The sequence below is a fragment of the Lissotriton vulgaris genome, chromosome 10, assembly GCF_964263255.1.
Source record: "Lissotriton vulgaris chromosome 10, aLisVul1.2, whole genome shotgun sequence".
NCBI classification, from domain to species: Eukaryota; Metazoa; Chordata; class Amphibia; order Caudata; family Salamandridae; genus Lissotriton; species Lissotriton vulgaris.
In genome coordinates, this window is record NC_141698.1 from 451,977,174 (window position 1) to 452,001,554 (window position 24,381).

General features: G+C 45.3%; 1 protein-coding gene across 1 annotated transcript in view; it reads right to left on the reverse strand.

Moving 5' to 3' along the window:
• Window positions 1–1,063: 1,063 nt before the first annotated feature.
• Window positions 1,064–24,381, reverse strand: part of STUB1 (STIP1 homology and U-box containing protein 1) — a 216,909-nt gene continuing 193,591 nt past the window's right edge. The window contains exons 5-7 of the mRNA XM_086941306.1: window positions 12,757–12,813; window positions 11,856–11,972; window positions 1,064–3,639 (exon numbers count right to left, since the gene is read on the reverse strand). Coding sequence (XP_086797432.1) covers window positions 3,514–3,639; window positions 11,856–11,972; window positions 12,757–12,813 — 300 coding nt within the window. The 3' untranslated portion in view covers window positions 1,064–3,513. The remainder of the gene's footprint in view (window positions 3,640–11,855; window positions 11,973–12,756; window positions 12,814–24,381) is intronic.

Consider the following 24,381-nt stretch of genomic DNA (forward strand, 5'->3'; position numbering starts at 1 on the left):
TATGTCCTATCAATCAGTGACCTTGGGCATAGGTCTCAGAGTGTGCCTGACTACTTATTTGTGAGTCAGGGTTGATAACGGAGTTCACAAAGGGTGAATTTGTTAATAAAGACGCAATTATTTTCTCATAAATTAATGCTTCCTTTTTCATAGTATCAACTTTTTCCATATAAACATTGTGATGAATATAATTTTAAGAGACTACAGATCTTTAAGCCCGTGGTAGATTTTTGACTTACATAAGTGTTCACATGACTCAATCACTATGGTGAAAAGATAGTGTTAATGGACTACATACTAATTATGACCAAGACCCTTCGTGGTTGAAATGCGTTGGCAGTTTGTTGTGCATGGTGTGTTAAATCGATTTTACATTCATTTTCAAGTTCACCCTAGCTAAGCTATGATCTGGGTCCAAATATAAACCTAAAATACCCTTAAATGTGCCAGTTATGGCAATGCAAACTTAAAATACAGTGAGATTTGCCAGTTATGGACTGCTTTGCATACCATAACTAATTTAAAGATATAATATTCAAGCAAAGAAATGATACTGTGTCGAAATTGATGTAATATTGTTTATGGTAATATGATATGCATTATGACCAGTGATTACATCTGCCTCAATATGACATTTTGGGGGTGGTGAGGTGGTCTGAGTTATGCTTTGCGTAGGGGGACCATAAAGAGCAACATTCTGGGGTTTATGGGGTTTGATTTGGTACCACAGGATCACCAAGTCTATTTTCATTTTTTGCTTATTCAACTATTCCTAACCTAGCTTGACTGCATAGTTATTTTATTAGTGTATCGACATGTTAGCTATACAACCAGTCCTCCCTTCACACGTCTCAAATACGCCTATTGCGGTGCAGGTGGCAACAGGGGGCAAATCTCTTATCACACCAAATTAAAGGTTCTCTCAGAGATTAATAAAAAGTCAATGCCAGAAACGATGTAGAATTTTTGGGGAAATGGTGCCTTATTTTAAGCATTCCCCACAACCCACCGCCCAGTGCCATGAAAGTAACATTATTTAAAGTCAGTGAAGCAAGACACTACATTTACTTTTTTAAGTGCAAGTAGACTGTGGTGCACTTGTTTTATTTTACAAACTGAAAACTGCGTAAGACAGACGTACATATGGAAAACAACAAATATATATTTAACCGAATAAACACAGGTACAGAGCTTGCTGTTGCCCACACAGCTCCAGCATTATAATTTTAAAACATACGGTTAAGAAGATATAGCGTACATCGATGAATTAGACGGGCATTAATATATGATGTGTTTTGGAGCTCTCGTGTTTTAATGCATGCGAACTGACAGATCCAATTCTCGGGTAACAAAAGCAGACAAATTAGTCTATATCACACAAAAAGAGGTCAATAAAAGATTTAAAAACCTGGACTGGGGAAATTATATCGATTTCATTGTTGACATCAACGTAGCAATCATGATTAGTAGGAACAGAGTGAGGTAACATTTACTTTCAGTTTAACTCAAATGGTAGTTAGTGGTTCGACATCTTTGTTCTAGAAAGGACTTGGACCAACTCCCAAAAGTAGGACAACTTGAACAGTATTCATTTGATTATTGAATGCAATTTTAGAAACCAGTTCTAGCCAGGCAATTAAAATGAGTGTGAGAACAAACGGATACTAGACCGAATCAGGCTTGTAAGCGGTTCCATACACTTTCATTTATGAGTTACAAGAGGTGTTGTACAGGGTCCTACGTGAAATGCTCTCACTGATAATACCAACGGTTCCCAAACTGGGTCTACATTTATTGGAACAGTATCAGTAATAATTATTTCACAAGATACTTTATAATAGGCCTGAGCATCTGCCACAAAGATGCTAAGGCAGTCTAGTTACGGGGAGAACACTCGTACTTTTGATGGATTCCCAAGTTAATTTGATAAGATGATGTCCATAAGATATCGAGACGCTTCTTCCGACATTTGCATATCAAGCTACGGGATGGGTGAAACACAAGCATGTGGATTCATGTAACTATCAGTACATCTGTACTACAAGCACGTAGGGTGTTGAACACAGGTGCCTTGAATCTGCTCCTTTCCTTACTCAGGAAGCGAATAGTAACGGAAACGCCACGTTCTCATCAACATGTTCCAAGTTGATTCAAACAGCTTTAATTGGCAACTTAAATATTTAGACAACAATGTTATTTATGTCAAGGTACAAATCGTGCTCGCTGAGACACCGTTCATTATATTTACGGACATGAGGTCATCGAAAACATACGCACACACGTTTGCAGTTAATGAAGTCATTTCTTAATTGTGCAGCAAGCAATGCTGCAATATAGGATAGTGGCAGGAGAGCTAAAATGAGCAAACGGTATCTAACCAAGGAACATGCTTGACAGTATTGTACACTAGAGGCTCTTGCCACTCACTCCCCGGGCAGCAGACAGGGGAGTTAAGCACCCATGAGTACAAAGCTGCAGCAGCCTCTCGAGGAGCCATATTCCACCAGTATAGCGTCTACACATGCAGAGGGTGCATGACAGAAAGGAGAGTAGCTGTGAACATCCAAGAAACTTTTCGAAACAAAATAACATAACGCAATTGAAGGGGTGTGATAGTACTGAAAACTACAACTGCAGTTATATTGTCAAGGGAAGGAAGCAGCTGGAAGAGTCCGCTTTTAGGGATTTGTTGCAGAAGGTGTCCACATGCACGGAGAACCTGGAAACCCAACCGGCACATCATTACATTGCAATGCGTGATGTAGGCCTTATTCATGACTGTTTCCCCGGTCTGAGCGAGCCCTGCACATGGCTCCTTGATATGGATTATGCCGCAGTCGTACAAGATGATGGCCTTCACTCTTGGAAGCAGTATTAGGTTATAAAATATTCCTCTCAGCAACCGCTTTGCAATGGAAGGGGATGAGCCCATTACTGGTTTCACAACTAATATTTGGCCGCCGCCAGTTTAAAAAAGAAACATCCAGCACTCACCCATGAGGTTTTTACAGAAGAACATTCATTTGGGTGCCCCGTGAACGGCCAAGTGTGGTGTAAGGACATGACAGTGAGGCCAAGCACATTTGTAGATTCAGAAGACAGAGTGGCAGAAGTACTTCTATGTAGTGATGTGTCCAGACAGGACATAGTTGTGGAGTAGGGAAAAAAATCTCTAGCAACAGAAAATGGGTAACTCCTCCAAAATGCTATCACTTTGAATGCAAATGTAATCCTATTCCAGCCTTGAACAGCTTCCTGTGTCTTACGTGCTCTCTGCACATTCGGTTTCTTTCAATGTCACGTTCTTCAGCTGCAGGAGACGCAATCTTTAGAAACCTAGACAGAGGACTAGGGAAGCTCATGGCCAGCACAAGCAAGAGCCGGAGATGAACATGTAAGGCATGGTACAGGCCGGGGGCTCACTGAGAATGTCTCTGGTACAGGGAGCCCTAGCCTGCCACAACTGGTGCAGCTGTGCTAAAGTGCTATGCGAGACAGAGGGACTCAAGGCTGTTAGTAATCCTCTACCCAGCCGTTCTCTGATATGAAGGCATCTATCACTTCTTTCATGGCCAGATTGGGGATCAGCTGGTCCTGAGTCAAAGGGCTCCGCGTCACAGGATCAAAGTGGCCAACTCGCTGCAAGATTAGAAAAAAAAATGGTGAGGGGGACAAACACAAAAAGCATCAACCAAACACATAAGAAAAGCTAGATGAGAATACACCCTTAAGGAACACACAGACAAATTAAGCTTCTATATATGTGCTACATGGATAAGTTACTTACCTGTAATCCTAGTTCTCTTCCAGGGGTATCCTCATCAAAGTCGTAAGCACTGAATATTCCCGCCCATGTGCGGGACCCCGGAAACAATATAAAAATATATATGTATAAAACACATATATCTCGCTCCACATATATGTATGTACATATATCATTTTTCTCACATCAATGCAGCCCCAAAACTGAGGCTAAACAATGCAAACACATATACACGAACTGCAATTAGTAAGGAATCAAAAAACACATTAGGTCAAAAAACCCTTGAACTTTGTGTTTTAATGAGTCAAACCACTCATAAATCCTGAAAATTGCTTATAAATAGACATTGTTAGCCCTCAGGCTGCACTGCAAAACAATATCATAGAAAATGAAACCATTTTCACAATAACTGGCACTGTGCCTTTAAGGCAGCCATGACCCCAGGCTTCCCATCATGCCTCAGGGGTGACAGTTAGGTCAGTTGTTCTTTTCATAACCCTGAAGACAGGGCTCAACCACAAGATTGAAAACAGTACCCAATCTCATTTACCTGGGGAGGCGAGTGGGTTGCTTATGACTTTGATGAGGATACCCCTGGAAGAGAACTAGGATTACAGGTAAGTAACTTATCCTTCTCTTCCAGGGGATCCTCATCAATAGTCATAAGCACTGAATAGAATAGCAAGCCCATCAACCACCTGCAGGTAAATGAGAAGTACATGACCCAACCAATCATAACAGCCAAAAGAAACTTTAGCTGTTAAACAGATTCCTCAGGGAGGCCTGGCCCACCTGGGTATCTGCTCTCGTGTCAGAATCTAGACAGTAATGTCTGGTAAATGTATGGACAGACCTCCAGGTCGCCGCTTTACAAATCTCAGACATGGGCACATCCTGCAGGTAAGCCGCCGTGGCTGCTCTACCTCTAGTAGAATGCACCTTAGGGGAACCCCCTAAAGTCTTCTGTGCCAATTGGTAAGCAAGCTTGATACACGAAACGATCCACCTGGAGATAGAACGTTTCGAGGCTGCATGACCAGTCCTGATCGAACCGTAGTTAACAAACAATTGATCAGAATGTCGAATAGACTTGGACCTGTCCAGATAGAACTTTAAAACCCTTTTCAGGTCCAGAGAGTGTAACGCCCTCTCAGCTGGAGTAGAGGGATTAGGAAAGAAAGTGGGTAAAGAGATAGACTGATTGACATGAAAATCAGATACCACTTTAGGCAGGAAAGAAGGATGCGTTCTAAGCACCACTCTGTTCTGATGAAAAAACCGTATACGGTTCTTTAGTACATAGGGCCTGAATTTCGCTCACCCCACGGGCTGACGTAATCGCTATCAAAAAAGCCGCTTTCCAGGAAATATGCTGTAAAGAAGCTTTATGAATAGGCTCAAAAGGTGAACCCATCAATTTTGATAGGACTAGGTTCAGCTCCCAAGGCGGAGCAGGAGGCCGAACAGGAGGGTACACTTTCTTTAGACCCTGCAGGAAATCTTTTACTGCAGGAAGCTGAAAAAAAAAAGTTTGTGAAGGTGATCGCCTATAAGCTGTAATAGCGGCTAAATGCACCTTAATGGAGCTAAACTTCAAACCTGCTTTAGTCAGGTACAACAAGTATGGGAGAACTGCTTCATCCTGACTTTTTACCGGATTGTGACCATTCTGCATGCACCACATATAGAATCTCTTCCACTTGCATGCATACGAATGTCTAGTGGAAGGGCGTCGTGCTTCTTTCAGAATGGCCATGCAGTCCTGTGGCAGCCCTAGATGGCCGTACTGTATGACCTCAGGAGCCATGCTGCCAAGTTCAGTGACGGAAGGTTGGGATGGTGAATCCTCCCGTTCATCTTCGACAACAGGTCCTGCCTGCATGGAAGCCTCTTGTGAGGAGACACTGATAGGTGAAGTAGGTCTGTGTACCACCATTGTCTCGGCCAGTCGGGGGCAATCAGGATCATCGTTGTGCACGAGTGGTTCAGCTTGCTCACCACCTTCGGGATCAGCGGAAGGGGTGGGAAGGCGTACACAAACTGCCCCGACCAGTCCATTAACAGAGCATTCCCTCTCGTTCCTGGTCGATAGAACCTGGAGGCGAAGCTTGGGCATTTGGTGTTTGTCGTCTGCGAAGAGATCTATTGAAGGACGACCCCAAGACTGGAAAATGTCGTCTAGCACTTCGTCGTTGAGAACCCAGTCTTCTCTGTCTTCGAAGTGCCGACTTAGAGCGTCCGCCCTCACGTTCTGCTCTCCTGGGAGGTGGACTGCCTGAACAGACAACTTGCGAGCTAGAAGCCAATGCCAGATGCGCTGAGCTTCCAGAGACAGAGTCCTTGAGCGTGTTCCTCCCTGCTTGTTTAAATAGTACATCGTGGTGGTGTTGTCCGTCTGTACTAGAATCATTTTCTCTTGAAGCGAGGGAAGGAACGCTTTGAGAGCCAGGTCAACCGCTCTCAACTCCAGCAAGTTGATATGATAAGTGCTTTCCTTGGGAGACCACAGACCCTGCACTTGTAGGGGTCCCATGTGCGCTCCCCATCCTTGCAATGATGCATCTGTGATGATCGTTTGTGTTGGAGGCGGCTGATGGAAGAGAACTCCCATCTGCATGTTCTGTCTCTTTGTCCACCACTGGAGGGAAGATTGAGCAACCTCCGACAAAGTGATCCGATCGTCCCACTGATCTGAGTGTTGGTCCCATTTGTCCTCCAGATCCTGCTGAAGAGGACGCATCCGAAGTCTGGCGTTCGGTACTAGGAAGATGCAGGAAGCCATCGACCCCAAGAGCGAGGCTATCTTCCGCACCTTCTGGGACCTGTGGAGAAGAACTTGCTGGCACTTGAGGGCTATCGAAAACTGTCTCTCCTCTGAAGGAAACACTTTTCCTACTTCGGAGTCTAGCAGAGCTCCTAGGAAGTGGATCCTCTGAGTTGGTTGCGAGACAGACTTGTTGAAATTGACATGCAGACCTAGACGTTGACAAAGTTCTATGCATGTCTTGAATTGATTGCTTACATTGCCTGGAGTTGGACCTTTCAACAGCCAATCGTCTAAGTATGGGTATACGAAGACTCCCCTGCAGCGTAGAGCTGCCGCCACCACTGCGACACACTTGGTGAACACTCTGGGACCCGACTTCAACCCAAACGGGAGGACTTTGAACTGGTAGTGAGAGGTCCCCATCCGGAACCGAAGGAATCTTCTGTGATCTTGCCTTATTGGAATATGGAAGTACGCATCTTGAAGGTCCATCGAACACATCCAATCCCCCTGCCTGAGATGTGGAAATATCTGATGAAGCGCCAACATGCAAAACTTTTCTTTTCGTACATGCAGATTGAGTGTTCTCAAGTCCAGAATGGGCCTGTATTCTTCCTTCTGGCCCTTTTTTCTGACCAGAAAATACCTCGAGTACACTCCTTTCCCCCTCTGGGACACCGGAACTCTCTCAATGGCTTCTTTCTCGAGGAGTGTAGCTACTTCTGCTTTTAACCTTTGTAGCTGGTGACTTGATGTTGACATCGGGGAAACGTGCGGAGGTAGACGATGGAAACGAAGACAGTACCCATTCTGCAGCGTAGACAACACCCATTGATCTTTGGTGATGGCCTGCCACTCTGTCCTGTGATGCGCAATGCTTCCCCCCACTGGAGTGGGTAACGGCGCTGGGGGAAGTGAAGACTCATTGCTTCTGCTGCGCTTTATTGAAGTTGTTGCCTTGGCGCTGATTTCCATTTCCCTTGGAATTGCCCTTGCCTTTGTACTGTGTCTTTTGTTGGCCTTGTTGGTTCTGGCCTTTCTGCCATTGAGGGGTTTGAACCCTCTGCTTCGAATAACCCTTGTTGTTCGAACGGAATTTCTTCTTAAATTCCTTTTTCTTCTCGAGTCCCACCGCTTTGAGAGTGTCCAACTCGGTCTTCATCCGCTGCATTTCTTCATCCGCACTCGCTCCAAAGAGAGATGTGCCTGAAAAAGGAAGGTTCAGGATTCTTGCTTGAGCCTCCGGTTTTAATGCTGTGAGGCGTAACCAAGATGTTCTTCTTGCTGTTACTCCGTGCACATAGCCATGTGCCGCCAGAGTTGCCCCATCTGCTGCCGATCCTATAATCTGGTTGGAGACTTGACTGCCCTCCATCAGAACCTCCTCAAAGGCCTTTCTGTCTTCTTCAGGGAGCTTTGCGGTAAATCTCTGAAGAGAGTCCCACAGAGACCTGTCATACCTGCCGAGCAGGGCCTCCGCGTTAGAAACCTTGAGGAAAGAGGCTGAGGTGTTACACACCCTTCTCCCCCATGAGTCCTGCACCTTGCTGTCCTTATCCGGAGGTACCGTGGATGAGGAAGACACCGCATTGGATTTCCTTGCCGCCGTAATGATCACTGAATCTGGCGGGGGATCAGCTTTGAGGAACAGAGGATCCTCTTCCGGAGGACGATACTTTTTGAGAATCCTCGCTGGAACGGACTTCACCGTTGCCGGAGTGAGGAAGACTTCATTCACATGTTCCATTATACCCGGAACCAGCGGCAACAACGGTTTGGGTGCTGATCTGTGTTGCAGGGTTTTGAATATGACAGTCGTCTTGACTTGTGGAGCTGTCATCGGTACTCCCAGTTTCAGGGCTCCCCTGCCCAAGATATCTTGGAACGAGAAAATATCCTCAGTTGGAGACACTCTTGAGCGTGGACTGTTTGTAAGAGTCGGGGAGTAATGCCTGTGAGATCGTGTTCTCGACGAACTTGAAGAACTACTTGCCCTCCTGGACCTAGTTCTTCTGCTAGAACGCGTCTTGGAACGAGATCTCTCTCTGTGACAAGAATGTCTCTTGCTTGAGTGTTTAGAACGAGACCTTTCTCTGCGGGGAAGAGGTTGGTCTCGATATCGCTTTAGGCGCTCTGCCGTCTCCTTGTCCTTTGCCCAGTGGTGAAGAGGTCTATTCCACCTTGGGGAAAGATGAACAGAAGGAGACTTGTGGACGGGATTCTTCTCAGGTGTACGCGACCGTTGAGGTCGTTCCGTTCGATCCTGTTGCGATCTTGCAGGGGATTCGGACCTCCCCCTATTAGATGCGCCGCTCTGTCCATCTGAGGATCTGCCACTCCGAGATGATGAGGATGATGAGGAAAGACTCACCAGAGATCCAGAAGGAGACCTTGAGCGAGATCTTTCTTCTGCAAGTCTCCGTCTCTTGGCGGGGGGATCCTGCACTGGAGATTGTTCCACCTCCGCAGCCGATGCTGAACCTGGAGAACCCAAATGTGGCTCTAGGGCATGAGTCTGGACTAACAAGTCACTTCCCTGGTCTCGAACCACCTCCTTTGATTTTGTAGGAGTAACGTTCTTTGTTTGCGAAGAACTTCTCTCCCTGGATCTTTGCTGATCCCTCGACTGTGGTTGTATCGACGCCGAGCGCCGAGCAGGAAGACGCTCCCTCGACGTCGACCGTGATTTCTCCGTCGACCTCGGGTGGCGATGGCTGTCCTTCGACGTTGAAGGCTGTCTGCTCGACGTCGATGGAGGCTGTTTCGACGCCGATCGCCGTTGATTTGACGGCGACTGGGCGTGCCTCGACTCCAAATGCCACTCCGACGTCGAACGCTCTCGTCCAGGCGTCGACGTTGGCTGCATCGACGTCGACCGATGATGTGTCGACAGAGGCTCCCTCGACGTCGAACGACCATGGCTAGTTGTCGACGGAGGATGGCTCGACGTCGATGGACCGACGTCGACGGAGAATGCCTCGACGTCACAGCATGACGATGCTGTTTCGACGTCATACGGCTCGCCGTCGAGCTCTTCCGCTGCGACGGCGACCTGTCCCTCGACGCTGACTGAAGCGGAGGTACCTTCAATGTAGACGCTGAAGACATCTTCTTCGTCGCCGTCGACTGCTTCTCCAACGCCGATCCCGACGTCGAATGTGAACCAGTCGGGGCTCCTCTCGACGTCGACCGCGTCTTCCGACTTTTCTGCTTCTTGGGAGATCTTCCTCTCTCAGAAAGCCCATAAGCTCTAATCCTCTCTCGATCCTTAAGAGTCCTGGAAGATAAAACCTGGCAGTGTTCACAGGTTTTAGAGGAATGAGAGTCTGGTAGACACAGGATACAGACTGAATGAGAGTCCGTCTTTGCCTTTTTCCTTACACATGAAGGACAGTTGTTGAAGAGAGAAGGCATCTTTGACAGGAAAAATACCCTTTTTAAGCACAAAAAGTGTTCAAACAGCACTCTATGTCTAAAAGACGTCGAGTGAAGTCAAAAATTCTAGTAAAAGCTGAATATTTTTTGACAGAAAGTCAAAAAGAAAGGGAGCTGTTTCACCAGGGTCCTGACTGAAGGAGCCGGAAAGAACAACTGACCTAACTGTCACCCCTGAGGCATGATGGGAAGCCTGGGGTCATGGCTGCCTTAAAGGCACAGTGCCAGTTATTGTGAAAATGGTTTCATTTTCTATGATATTGTTTTGCAATGCAGCCTGAGGGCTAACAATGTCTATTTATAAGCAATTTTCAGGATTTATGAGTGGTTTGACTCATTAAAACACAAAGTTCAAGGGTTTTTTGACCTAATGTGTTTTTTGATTCCTTACTAATTGCAGTTCGTGTATATGTGTTTGCATTGTTTAGCCTCAGTTTTGGGGCTGCATTGCTGTGAGAAAAATGATATATGTACATACATATATGTGGAGCGAGATATATGTGTTTTATACATATATATTTTTATATTGTTTCCGGGGTCCCGCACATGGGCGGGAATATTCAGTGCTTATGACTATTGATGAGGATCCCCTGGAAGAGAATTTACTCTAGCCAAACTCTGCAAATCAGGATATACCCGTAGCTGGTGAACCATTTTTATTACTTTTTAGTTTTCTTTACTTGCCAATACCGTAGCTTGTACTCTTAGGATGTCTACATGTGGAATAGGTCAACTGTGGGTCTGTAAACTGGAATTGTGCCAAGACTAACAAAGGGAGAATCCCTGGCCTACCATATCAATCCATAGCTAATTTCTTATTTGCATATCTCATCCTTGGCCTATTAATAAACATTGAGCCCTTAGCCCTCCACACCAATTTCTCTGGATGAACCCAACAATGATGAAGATCAGGAAATGCACAAACCGGTGTTCCTATCAAAGTGAATACATTTCCCCCAGTCTTAAATACAATTCTCTTGATTACCAACTCGTGGGAAAACATTTCATATTATTCTAAATGCAAACCACAGTGAAATTTTCGAGCACAAATGACAGTGTATGGCCTCTAAACTGAAAAATGAGTGTCTTGAAAGTATAATAGAATTGTGTTTTTTTCCTTTCTTTGATTCTGAAGTGCAGTGAGCTCACACATCAGTACATATATTCTTGTAATATTGAATAATGCAAAATTCCAGAATAATATATATTGTGAATATAAATTATAAATAGAACTGGTCTGATTTATGGTCCTTATTAATGTTTTTGGAATTTTCTCTCTTGAATTGATGGGAGAAGCTAACATCGAGTTCTATTTTTAATGTTGTTTCCTCTGGGTTGCTTCTCCTTTATTTTATATGGGGACCACTTTTGTTGAGCACTGATCTTTTGGGCAGCCTGCTCGCTCCCTTCAGTAGTCTAAGACTACTTTCCTTTCAGGCTACAGTGTCCTTTCTCAGCCAATCTGTTGGCTCGAGAAAGGTTTCAGGCCCCCATATCACCCTGGGATAGTGCTCGGTCCTCCCTTGGAAGACCATGACAGTCTGCAGAAAACTGCAGTTAAATGTATTTACTCCATTTTCAAGGCTTCCTTTGCTTATCCGAACCTAAAGGTATTCCTCTCCTTTGCTGGGGTTATCGCTCTCTGCACTTCTCCTGCTGTCTGCTGATCTCTTGTGGCATCTTCTGCCTTCCTACCGCTACTCAAGCAGTTACCAGACCCAGACCCCCATCTTGTAAGGATGCATGCATGCGCTTTTTACCCAATAAGTCCCGTCACAGTTATACCTTTTCCTGCACACGCAGTACAATTCATGCCCATTTACATAAGTCTCAGAAGGACTGCTTTCTAGAATCTGCAAGGATCAATTATGAGATTTACCAACAACTTACCTGTAGATGCTCTTCAATATCCTTTCGGTCATAGGTGATACCACTTGGAGTGATGCAGGGCTCTCTCATCAGCTCAAAGCTTATCTTGCCACATAGGTAATCTGGAATATCACGCCTCTGAAACCAATAGCGCCTGTGTTAGTAATATCTTAACCTCTCTCTTGCAGCAGAATATTCCACCTTATATTAAACATGGTCTACATTCTACTAACGTCCCTCTGCTAATCCCCCAACCCATCAGGAACAAATAATCAACACACAAGAAGGCAGTGCCGGGATTCGATACCCCTCTCACCATCTCAAAATACTCGGAGCAGCTATGAAAACGCAGCTCGTACAGCAAGAAATTCTCTTCGCTCTTTCCACTGGAAGCAGCAGTCCAATACGCACTCCATATCTGACCCTCAAAATTCCCTCCGTCCCACCTTCCATGCTACTTTTGACTTTTTTACGTCTGGCCTAGAAATAGCCAGCTTCATGTTTTCCAAATAAATAAAAAATATATATATACTCATTTATAAATGCATACAGGAACTTCCGCTCAGGCTTCTCAATTCACTGAGGTATACCGCTGTCATTCAGGTGGGTCAGTCTAGTTCAGTCATTGGCTCTTTTCAATGTGAATGAAGACATTTTACTTGTTCACCTACGCCTGAAATGTAGTCCATTTAAACACCAATGCTGGCGGGCCACTCTATTAATTTTTTTAATTTTTTTTACCATGGGTCATTTTTTTAAAATCTTTTTTTGGCAAACATAAGCACTACTGCTTCAGACTGCTACAGTTTTTAAATACGATTGCATTTGTCTGCAAAAAATACAAAAAAAATAAACTTGGCAGGCTTGAACAGGCTAGAGCTATAGGATTTTGTCATGTTTATTTTACATGTTAGCGTCTTACCTTTCGCTTCTCATCCACCTGCGAGAACAGCTCATCCATTTCCGCAAGGTGTTTGTCCTGTAGGTCAAAATAAGAAACAAGTGTAAATATCTCAACATTTGTTTTATTAGTGCTAAACCTGTACTGCAATTGTCATACCGGACTTTTAGAAGAACAAAATTACAGTAGTCCTAGATGTCACGATTACAAAAAATTAGGTCCACATAGCAATATCAAAGCTGGGGCTCCATAATAGCCAGTTTGTCTGCCTTTTCTAAAAAGCAAAAGAAATTAGGGTGTTGAGAAAGGAATGTTCCATGTCTCTCTAGACAGCATACATCATCATTTATTTTTAGAATCAGAGCAGATGACCATTATGCATTTACGTTGGGGGTCCACTCTCATAAGAGTTGCGATCAAAAGCTGAACTCTGGTCTGTAGAGGCAGTCTTCCTTTACAGAGTAGGACTACTGTCAGTTTACCGGGCGGCAGCGACGGATTACCATAGCAGCATAGTTCTTTTTTTTACCAGTGCTTGCACAGGGAGGGTTGATAACTTAGTCTCTGCGCCTGGGTATCTCAATTCATTCCATTTGTGCATGAATGTCGCATTCAATGTGTGTACAGTGTTTAAAGATAGAAGGGCAAGGGCCCCCCCGATGTCTAAGCTTACTCTCCGAACCTGTCCTGCTCCTTTGTTTCCCCAGGTGTCCACCACCCCCTTCCACCCCCCAAACAACGTAAGAGGTAGCAGAAGGACTCTGAATCCAGTGTGCCTTTGTCCTGGGTCTTTGTTTTTTTAACAGGAAATTCCCAAAGCTCCTCACTAAAGGACAACATCTGTGGTTGGACCAGTCTTGAAGGAATACACAAAAGGTCAGGAGCTACATGCAACTAGTCCCAGAGGGGAGCTGGAGTACCCCGCAACCTCTGCCTGAACATAGAGTACATGTATGGGGATGAGATCCCAAGTCAGTGTTCTAAGAATTCACACTGCCTGGTTCCCCTGGCGACACCCCAAAGGATACTGGAAGAGATTTTTGTGATACAGAGCTGGTGTCTAACAGCATCATAACCAGATTAGGACACATAACTTGGAATCGAAGGACTATACCGGAAGTTCTAAAGAGAGAAGCCTGCCATTGTCTACTGAAATAGAAGTACTGGAGTTACCTATGTGGAAGGAAGTTTCCTGGAAGAGACTCCAGCCCAGCTGTCTGAAAGCAGAGGAGCTGATCACTGTGAAGCCTAAGGGGAGATAAACAAGGAGAGATGCAAGGTGAAATCTTACGAACTTGCTTCTAAAGTGTGTTCAACGTTGCTCCCAATATAGCCTTGAATTTGACTTGGCTCTCCTCACTGGCCTTACAGTTCTGCGGGGTTGCCAGAGCTGCCAGAAGCTATTGAACCTATCTCCTTCTATGTTCTGCATTTCCTGATAGCTGGAGAGGACTGCTTGTGTGGATGCTAACCTGTGGAACGTGCTGTGAGACTAGTTCCACAAAACTCCTCCGAAGTGCAATAAGCTATTGAAATTGAAACCATGGCTGAACAGTTTCCTTGATTCTGTGCATGCAGCAGGGCAAAGTGAGACTTCAATGTATTATTCATTTAAAAGGGTTCTGGTGATGTTTACAACCTATAAGGCAGAGTGGTTTACTAATGTCACCTGAACCTAGAGAATGAAATGCATTACCATATTGCATGTAACTCGTTATGTATTTCATTTATATTCCATGATATATTAACTGCTTTTAGTACACTGAGCACATCCTTTTAGTATTCATTGTTTGACTGAGACCGAAGATGCATCGGTCACCGTATTTTTAGGGATGGTAATGTGCTAATATTTAAAATTTGTTTATGCAACAATGCGTATTCCTGTAAATAAAATGTTAAATGCAAAGCGCATTGTAAGGGAATTAAAAACATTCATTTTTAAAAGTGCTTTTCTTTAATAGCAGGTGGACTATATAAAGTAGGTTTAACAAGACGAATAAAGAAAGAAAAAGTACAACATGGGAGAGTGCAACTTTTTTGATGACTGGGTCCTGTATTTAAAATGTTCTTCACAAACTGTAGAGGATTTGCTAGAAGACGCATGTTAAGGATGGACTTCCAATGGTAAGCTTGTCACGTACACTGTCTAATGGTCTACCAGTGATAAAAAGAAAACAATGCAGGTCAACTTTTTATTTATTTATGCAGGTTAAATATCCTGCAAATGAATTAAAAACTGTGAATTATATCCCATAATCAATAGTCAGACTGATCTCTGTGAAATACAAGCTTTACGACCACTGGTACACATTCAATAAGAAGGCTTACAGTGTGTTGTGGCGTGTGTGTGTGGTAGTCTAAATACAGAAATACGAAATCTGAGACTGCCAATATCCTCTCCCTCCTTCGAATATCTCAATCATCTGAGATCATTGAGAAATAGCTATTACAAATGCATTAGATGCTCTAAAGCTAGTTACTTCAGAAACCAACTAGTGCAAGCCAAAAAACGACCGAAAAAAACCTAGTTTGAACTCATACAGCTTCAATCAAATAGTCAACCTAACCTTCTCTCAGTGGGATTCTGTCCTAAGCATAACTGTGAGGAATTTGCTGCCTACTTTCGTGAAACAGACAACAAAGATTGACTCTGATTTGCGGTCTGCTTTGGGGCACCTACTGATCTCACTATCACCATCCCTCCTCGATTTGGTGTGCCCCCGCCGCTCCAGTTCTCACCCCACACCACAAAGCTTCTTGGATCCTATTCTTTGGATGAAAGCACTATTCTCAAACCTCTTGCTGCACCGAAATTCTACAACCACTTTAGTGACCCCCTTGCCATTGAACTTCTTCAGTGGGATCAGATCATCCATACTCCCACTTTGTACTAAGATAGTTAATGCCTCACTATTTCAAGCCTCTATGCCGGTTTGCCTAAAGCCGGGGAAGGTCACCCCAAATCCAAAGAAAAACTAACTGCACATCACACAGACCTACACAATTTCTGTCCAATTTCCAAGATTCCCACTCTGTCAAAGCTCCTCGAGAAATGTGCCCATGTCCAGCTATGAAACCACATAAAACAATTCTGACTGCTAGAACAATTCCAATCCGGCTTGTCAAGGTCATAGCACTGACTCTGCTCTCACTCACATTGCAGTTGATGCTCTAAGAATGATTGATCAGAATGAATCCTGCTTTTTGACCCTCCTCGATTTATCATCAGCTTTTGATATGGTTAAACGTTACAGTCTAATCGACGTATTGGAACACAGAATGGGGCTTTCTAGGCCTGTTCTAAACTGGTTCTCCTCATTAATACACAACAGAACCCAAAGATTCAATGTGAACCAGGGGCTGTCTAATCCCTCAACGCTCACTCTGGGGGTACCACAGGGGTCCACACTTTCACCTATTCTCTTCAACTTGTAAATGGAGCCTTTAACAGAAATTCTGAAACTATCCAGCATTCACGGTCACATGTATGCAGATGACACCCAACTGTACCTGAAAGTCTCCCCTGAGGACATTAGGTCCCTCAACTCAGCATTACAGAAAACCCAAATTTGTTTGACCATTAATCACCGGAAATTACACGCTCTTAAAACAGAATTCCTCCTAATCACCCCATCCAAACAGTCATCAGCCATCGAAGAATCGATGAATTAACTAACAGCTCATCACTGCATGCCAAACATCATTGATTCCACAAGGTCATTCATTGGGAATAATGCTAGATAAGAGTTTGAACATGCAGAAGCACATCAGTGCTCTCCCCAAAGGAGCACATTTCCAATTGAGCAAATATTGTGCTGAAAGCTGAAGATAGGGTTTGAAAATAAAGCCACTCTCTAAAGGCTCAGTATGTAGTAGAACCTCGTTGAAGGTGGCAGCTCTGCCCATCAAGTCATGGTAGTTAGTGGTGGCATCTGGGGGAGACGGTTTAGCAGGATACAGACCTGGGTCTGTATCAGCAGGTTGCTCCGCATCCTAGGAGTCCTACAGGTCATCCTGTGGTACCCTGGAGTAATATTCTGCATCTCTATCTCAGAAACTGAGCAGTTGTCAAGAAAGAAGGTGCCCTCACCAGTGGCCGATGGGTGGGCTTGTACGTCCTGTTGAGGGTCTTTGGAACAAAAGAGATCTGGTGTGTCTTCGGCAGAACATCTTGAGGCATCATGCTCTAATGTCAACCAGAGTCTTCTTCGATCTAAAAGACCTGCAGCCTAACAGGTCGCTTCCTCCTGTTCGGGGAGAGGCACAAGTTACACATCTGATGAAGATCAGTGCATGGGAACTTGGCATAGCAACAAGGATAGAAGCGGAAAGGCGTTAGTGCCATCACTGGGTGGACATGGCATGAAAGGAACTTCGAAGATAAAGACCACCCCGAAGGGGGAGGGTCCACACAGGCCACAGCGACTCGAGCCTCCCAGAAATCAGCCTCGATGTACAGACTAGGGAGACAGAGAACTGCTGTGATTGAAAACAATACAGATGGTAGCATTTGGAAAGAGTAAACAATGAGTGTCTCGAACCAGAGGAGTCCTAACTAGACGGTGGTAGAAAACAATCTAACAATAGAGTTGATGATCATCCACATTACCAGGAAGAGGAGGACTCACTATACTTCGTGACTTGAACAACTTGCACACATCCTAGCCCAACACTAGATGGTGGGATTGTGCTAAGCATGTGTATCTACAGCCACACATGCCTCAAACAAAAGGTTACCATATTCTGGTCACAAAACTTTCTGCTTTTTCATTTTCTTATGAGGAAGATAAGTCATTGTGCCATACTTTGCAGGATAAATTATGATGGGTAAAACAAACAAAAAAACACACCTTTTCCACTGTGTAGTAATAGTATTGCTAGTAGCCTGGGTTCAACGCGTCACTCTTGGCTAGGAATACAATGGGACTGCAGGCCACCCTGTTTCCTCAGTCCAGATACCATTTGCAGACATCTACACAGGAATTTTCCAAGTGGTCAGAGTAGTCTCTCTGCTACAGTTCTTCCCCCTAGTTCTGTTCAGTCTTATGCTCAGTTTAGCAAATTTGCAGTCACACATTATCATCCCACACAAACACGACTGCCATACTGTTTATTCTGCATCCCCTCCAAGCTTGCACAGCATTCTACTTAATAATTTTGTCTCTTGAACAGACTTCCAGGTTTGTTTCTACTAGGATAACTATTTCTGTGATGTATTATCTCTTCTATTTGGTAAGTGTCTTTACTAACATGAGCGCTAGGGTTTCCCAAACCCAAATTAGTATTGCTCAGAAACAACAATTAAACACTCTTTCCTTCCATGCATCTCCTAGTTTTGCCTCATGTCAAACCTCAGGGGGTCCCAGACTGTTTCATCAAGGCCTGCTTTTTTGTGACAAAGCTGTTCCTGTCTCCAATTTACAACTGGAAATCATCCTGACCATTGCCAGCAAAGCAACAAACAAAATTATAAATATCCTAGCCCAGTTGAACGGAAATTAATGACATGAAGCAGTCTGCTTAAGTCTGGCAGCAGCTGAAGCTCTTCTATCTTTAGTCATTTCTGTATTTCCCCCTTTATGATGGCAACGGTTATGCTCCTACAGCCAGGACCCATCCAACCCTATTTATTGTTTCACCTTACCTGACTACTTTATTGGCTCTTGGTTGATTCTGATTCTCCTGTTACACTAATGTAAGACTGGCATACATTACTGGCTGTCCTTTACTTTGATTTAAAGTTACTCTCTTGATAATGCTTGAGTAATGTTCATTACATGAAACTGCAGCAATGGTCCTGCCTGTCCTTCATACACGAAACAGTAGCTTATCATTTTAGGAATATTATATTGCTTTAATATAAAGTCTTTTTTAACCCAGTGCAAACCAAGGCATAATGGCTTGTATAGATGGTGATTAATATTTTCATGTTTTAAAGTCAATATTTGTAATAATGTTATGATAAAAATGATGTATTAAATGCAATATAAATGCTATGGTTTTAAATACTATGCATAAATATATTGACTTGCTTTTAATTCAACTTTTTAAATAAAAATGATTTTTTTTATACTCCTGTAAAGTCACAAAACAGCATACATGAAAATTATACATTCAAAACATTAGGGAATGACCTTCAGTACAAGATAATGCACCAAATATTCTAAAGAGAACTGTTTTTATATTCGCTGTACATATTGTAATTAAAAGAAACATTGAATACATTGTGGTCATTGTGCAGACATTTTTAATTTCATTAGAGAGAACTCTTCATCTCAATTAAAGGTGCTCTGGGATTCTGCACCTGGGGATGTGTGTATCTTTATTAAAATGTTACACCCTAAATAAGAGAACTGAGGTCACAGGTAAGGGGAACCTTTTGCTTCTATCATCTCATGACCACCTAAGTGATAGTCACAAGTCAATCTGATCAGCAGCTACATAAACAAGCATTTGCAATGCAATAGGTTCTCATTTGCAAATGTTTGAGCTATTGGCATTGTAAATGACAAACCTTTTATTCATGTGTTAGTTTTGAAGACAGAAATAAATGGCTTTGTCATTTACAATGCCAATAGCTTACACCCTCGCAATGCAATAGGTCTCGTATTTAGGCAAGTTTGAGCTATTGACATTGCGAATAACAATGACTTGTATTTTTGGTTTGGTTTTTAAAACATAAATAAAAGGCATTGTGATTTACAATGCCAATAGCTTAAACTTGTGTAACTGCGAGACCTATTGCATTACAAATGCTAGTTTTATAGGAAAGCGGAAGTTTTTTGAGTAATCCGTATTGTTTTCTGTGGAGAACATACCGCTCTTCTATAGGGTTAGGGGGCATAGTTTCATCCCTTTTTAGGGAGTGGAAAACCCCGCTTTCCAATTGTAGATTAGGCACCACTTTCTTGAGGATGGAAGCAGAGGTTGCATTTTGATGCCAATGTTGGGGGTCGGCCCTTGTTTTCCATAGGTATCGGTGTGCGTTCAGGATTTCCTCAAATGAGAGCTGCTTTCAATGCATAGTCTCATTTTACTTTGAATGGGGGGCTAGCTAGACATTGCTGTGTATTTTAGGCAGACTGATACATTGATGCAAAGGGAAGTTTAATGACACCAACTGGTCACTTTGAAAGCCTGCCTCCACCATATATTTCTAAAATGAGAATTGTTACTAGTATAATATCTGAGCATTATTTTTAATGCAAATGTAAAGATTATACACGATTAATTGGGGATGTGCAACACTACTATATAGACAGGTGGTACTGGCCACGAAAAGAAATACCCAATACCCATTGACAAACCTTTTTATTTTGTACTGGGGTGAGAAGGGGAAAGGGTTATTGTTCCCTGCAGACAGATCTATCGAAACAGACTTCCAGTTTCAATCGATACCCAGTATACAATACAAGTAACCAAACAAGGGATGGAGACGCACAGACGCCCAAGCTGCTTCAATGAGAACGGTGAGATTTTATTTCAATAGTCTTTTTCATGCTGGCAGATTTGAGCAGTTTCACGGTTAAAAAATACAATTCTAAATCCAAGGAGAGTGACGTTTTTGCAAAAATACACAAATAAAAGCACCATAGTCATCCGCCCACCACACAGGACTGAACAAAAATAAAAACAGAAAAACAGCACAGCGTGACACTTAAAAACAAAACCATGTGTTACACATGCCTACCTGTGTTTATGTTATAGGTCTTAATAGTCTGCGTGGTTGTGTAATTTTACTCTAGCAAGCAGTGTTTTGTTGTCAGTGCCTATTACCTAACCACTTTGTAACATGAATTAGGTACCTGCTCGTTTACCAATATTTACCCTCGAAAGAAAAGGTATGGCCCAAGCACTATAATGCCAGATGATTAGAGGTCACGTTAGTAACCACATGAAAGTAGATTGCAACCACTTCTCAAGACTCAATATCATGTGCACATATTCTCTAGTGAGAGACGGACAAAATAATCTTCTACCCACCCACCCTAGTGACTCCATCACATACTTCCACTCAACAAAAGCACAACAAATCAGAGCATCGCATCTGGGGGTGACCATAGCATCACCAGCCGACACCCATGGACCCTTCAGCTGTCACCGCTGCCGGCACACCTGCAGCACCGCCAAGAACACGGATCCAGCACAACCCGTCCACAAGAACACAACCGAACCGAAGACCCTGCAATGCATCCTCCTCAACGTCCGATCCCTCCACAAACACGCCACAGAAATCTGGGACCTCCTCGACAGCACCACCCCAGATGTAGCATTCTTCACCCCGGCCTCAATCCCAGGCTCCACTTTCATCTCTGTAGCCAATCCCTTTTACTAGCGCCAAGAAACCGTTCGGTGCACGCTGCGCTTTATAAATGTTTTAAATTAGAAATTAGAAATTAGAAACCTGGACCAACACCACCTCGGGACCGGACATCGCCATCGCCATCCCCCAAGGATACAAGATCTCCAGGAAGGACCGCCCCACCCACCCAGGAGGAGGAATCGCCATCGTCTACAAATCCAGCCTCCGCCTGAGCACACTCCCTGACGAGTCCACAAAACTGATGGAACACCTCCACTTCAAGATACTGGCCAGCCCCACTGCCGCCCTCCGAGGAACCCTCATCTACCGACCCCCTGGACCCTTCGCCAACTCCATCACGGACATTATCTCCCGGCAGGCCATCGCATCCACCAACTACACCTTGCTGGGAGACCTCAACTTCCACCTCGACAATCAACTGGACCCCAACACCACATGCCTCCTGGACAACCTCCACAACATTGGACTCCGCCAGATCGTGACCGAGCCCACGCACTCAGCAGGACACACCCTCGACCCCCTCTTCACTACAGGAAACTCCATCACCTTCAGCCACACCCCGAACTCCCATGGACCGACCATCGTTGCGTCCACTTCACCTTCAGAACACCCACCATCCACAGACACCAGCACCTGCTTCCACAAAGAAACTGGACCAAAATCACCGATGACCAGCTCACCTCCTCACCCAACAACTCCACCCCAACACCGCAGCCCGAAGCCTGCATAGATAGATCTCGGACAGCACCAACACCATAGCCCCCCTCAAGAAAAACAACAAAACCCGTGCCAAGAAAGCCAGATGGTTTACCACCGAACTTCGAGAGTCCAGGCGCACATGCCGCCACCTCGAAAAGACCTGGAGAAACACCAAATCCACAGAAGCCCACAACAACTTCAGAGCCGCCACCAATGCCCACCATCAACTCATCAGAGAAACGAGGAAAAAAGCGATTGAAGACAGAATCTGCACCCACGCACACAACAGCAAGGAACTCTTCAGCATCATCAAGGAGTTCGCCCAACCCACCAGCGAGTCTACCGACATCCCTCCCTCACAAGACCTCTGCGACAAACTCAGCATCTTTTTCCACCACAAAATCAAGAGCATCTACGACAACTTCGATGAAGACAACCAACACACTGAACCCTCACCAACCACCCCCGACACCCGGAAACCAGCGATTGATGACTGGACAGCCCTCACCACCGAAGACACACTGAAGACAACAAAGTCAATCCACTCAGGGGCCCCCACGGACCCCTGCCCCCACCACATCTTCAACAGAGCCGCCAACACCATCGCACCCATGCTCTGCCACACCATCAACCGCTCCCTGGAGACCGCCTCGTTCCCCGACGACTGGAAACACGCCGAGGTCAACCCCCTCCTGAAGAAACCCTCAGCGGACCCCACCGACCTCAAAAACTACAGACCCATCTCCCTGCTCCCGTTCCCAGCGAAAGTCATCGAGAAAGCCATCAACAGCCAACTTGCCACATTCATTGAAGAACACAACATCCTCGACTCCTCCAATCTGGCTTCAGAAAAAACCACAGTACGGAAACCGCCCTCCTCGCCGCAACAGACGACATCCGCACCTTACTGGACAAAGGAGAAACAGTAGCCCTCATCCTCCTCGACCTATCAGCGGCGTTCGACACAGTCTCCCACCGCACCCTAATACGCAGACTCTACGATGCAGGAGTCCAGGACAAGGCCCTTGACTGGATCTGCTCCTTCCTTTCCGGCAGGACGCAGCGGGTCAGACTCCCCCCTTTCCTCCCGGACCCCACACCTACCACCTGCGGAGTCCCCCAGGGCTCCTCCCTCAGCCCAATGCTCTTCAACGTCTACATGGCTCCACTTGCCCCCATCGTCGGAACCTACGGACTCAACATCGTGTCATACGCAGACGACACCCAGCTCATCCTCTCCCTATCCAACGAGCCCAACACCGCCAGACGCAACTTTCGAGAAGGCATGGAAGCCGTCGCCAAATGGATGAAAAACAGCTGCCTACAACTAAACACCAACAAAACAGAAGTACTCATCATGGGCCCAAACCCCGACGCCTGCAGCGACACCTGGTGGCCCACCGCCCTCGGAAACCCGCCAACCCCTACAGACCACGCACGCAACCTGGGAATCATCCTGGACTCCGAGCTCAAAATGGACCGCCAGATCAACTCTGTCTCATCTTCCTGCTTCCACACCCCCCGCCTCCTTCGTAAGACCTTCAAATGGATCCCCCTCGAACACCGAAAGACAGTCACTCACGCCCTGGTCACCAGCAGACTCGACTACGGCAACACACTCTACGCCGGAATAAACAAAAACCTCATCCGCAAGCTACAGAACATCCAGAACGGCGCCGCAAGACTGGTCCTCAACCTGCCAAAACACTGCCACATCTCCCAGCACCTGCGCACACTCCACTGGCTCCCCGTCGAGGCGAGAATCACCTTCAAGATGCTCACCCATGCACACAAGGCCCTCCACGGCACCGGACCAGCATACCTGAACAGTCGACTCAAATTCCACGCACCCCAAAGAACCCTACGATCAGCCCAGCTTTCCTACGCCGTGGTCCCTCGCACCAGAAAGACCAGATTGGGAGGCCGCTCCTTCTCCTTCCTCGTGGCCAAAGCATGGAACGCCCTTCCGCTCCACCTCAGACAGACAACATCGCTCCCCATCTTCGCAAGAAACCTCAAAACCTGGCTCTTCGACAGACCCCCTCCTTGATGGAATGGAACCTGGACCCCCCTCACCCCTAGCGCCTTGAGACCCTCACGGGTGAGTAGTCGCGCTTTAACAAACTCCTGATTGATTGATAGCTGCCAAGAGGCCCAAGACACACAAAACTTCCTCATTCAGGCAGCCCTTGATTTTTAAACCACCTCCACTTTTCACGCTGCGACAAGTAAAACTACAAGTCACACAATGCAACATTTTCTACAGTACAAAAAACAGTTACTTTCTGATGCCACGCATGAACCGTGGCACAGATATTGCCCACTTTGAAAGCACCACACTCAGTTTTAAATGAGAATAACATGCTCCCCCCCTGTCCATCTAAATCCATTTTCTCCTCCCACAAGCACGCCCCTCGCTTTGCAGCATCCTCTTGTGCCTCCTGCCGTAGTTCTCCTTTATCTCCTCGTGTCGCCGGGTCAGGCGCTCTCACTCGGTCGGGTCTCGGTGGAGAGCAGCAGGTAGACCCGCCACTTTGCCGAGTCGAAGCCTCAGTGGCAGGTGCGGTTCTCCTGGGCTTGGTGCGACTGAGTCACGAAGCGCTGCGGTGGGAAGACCAAGCACT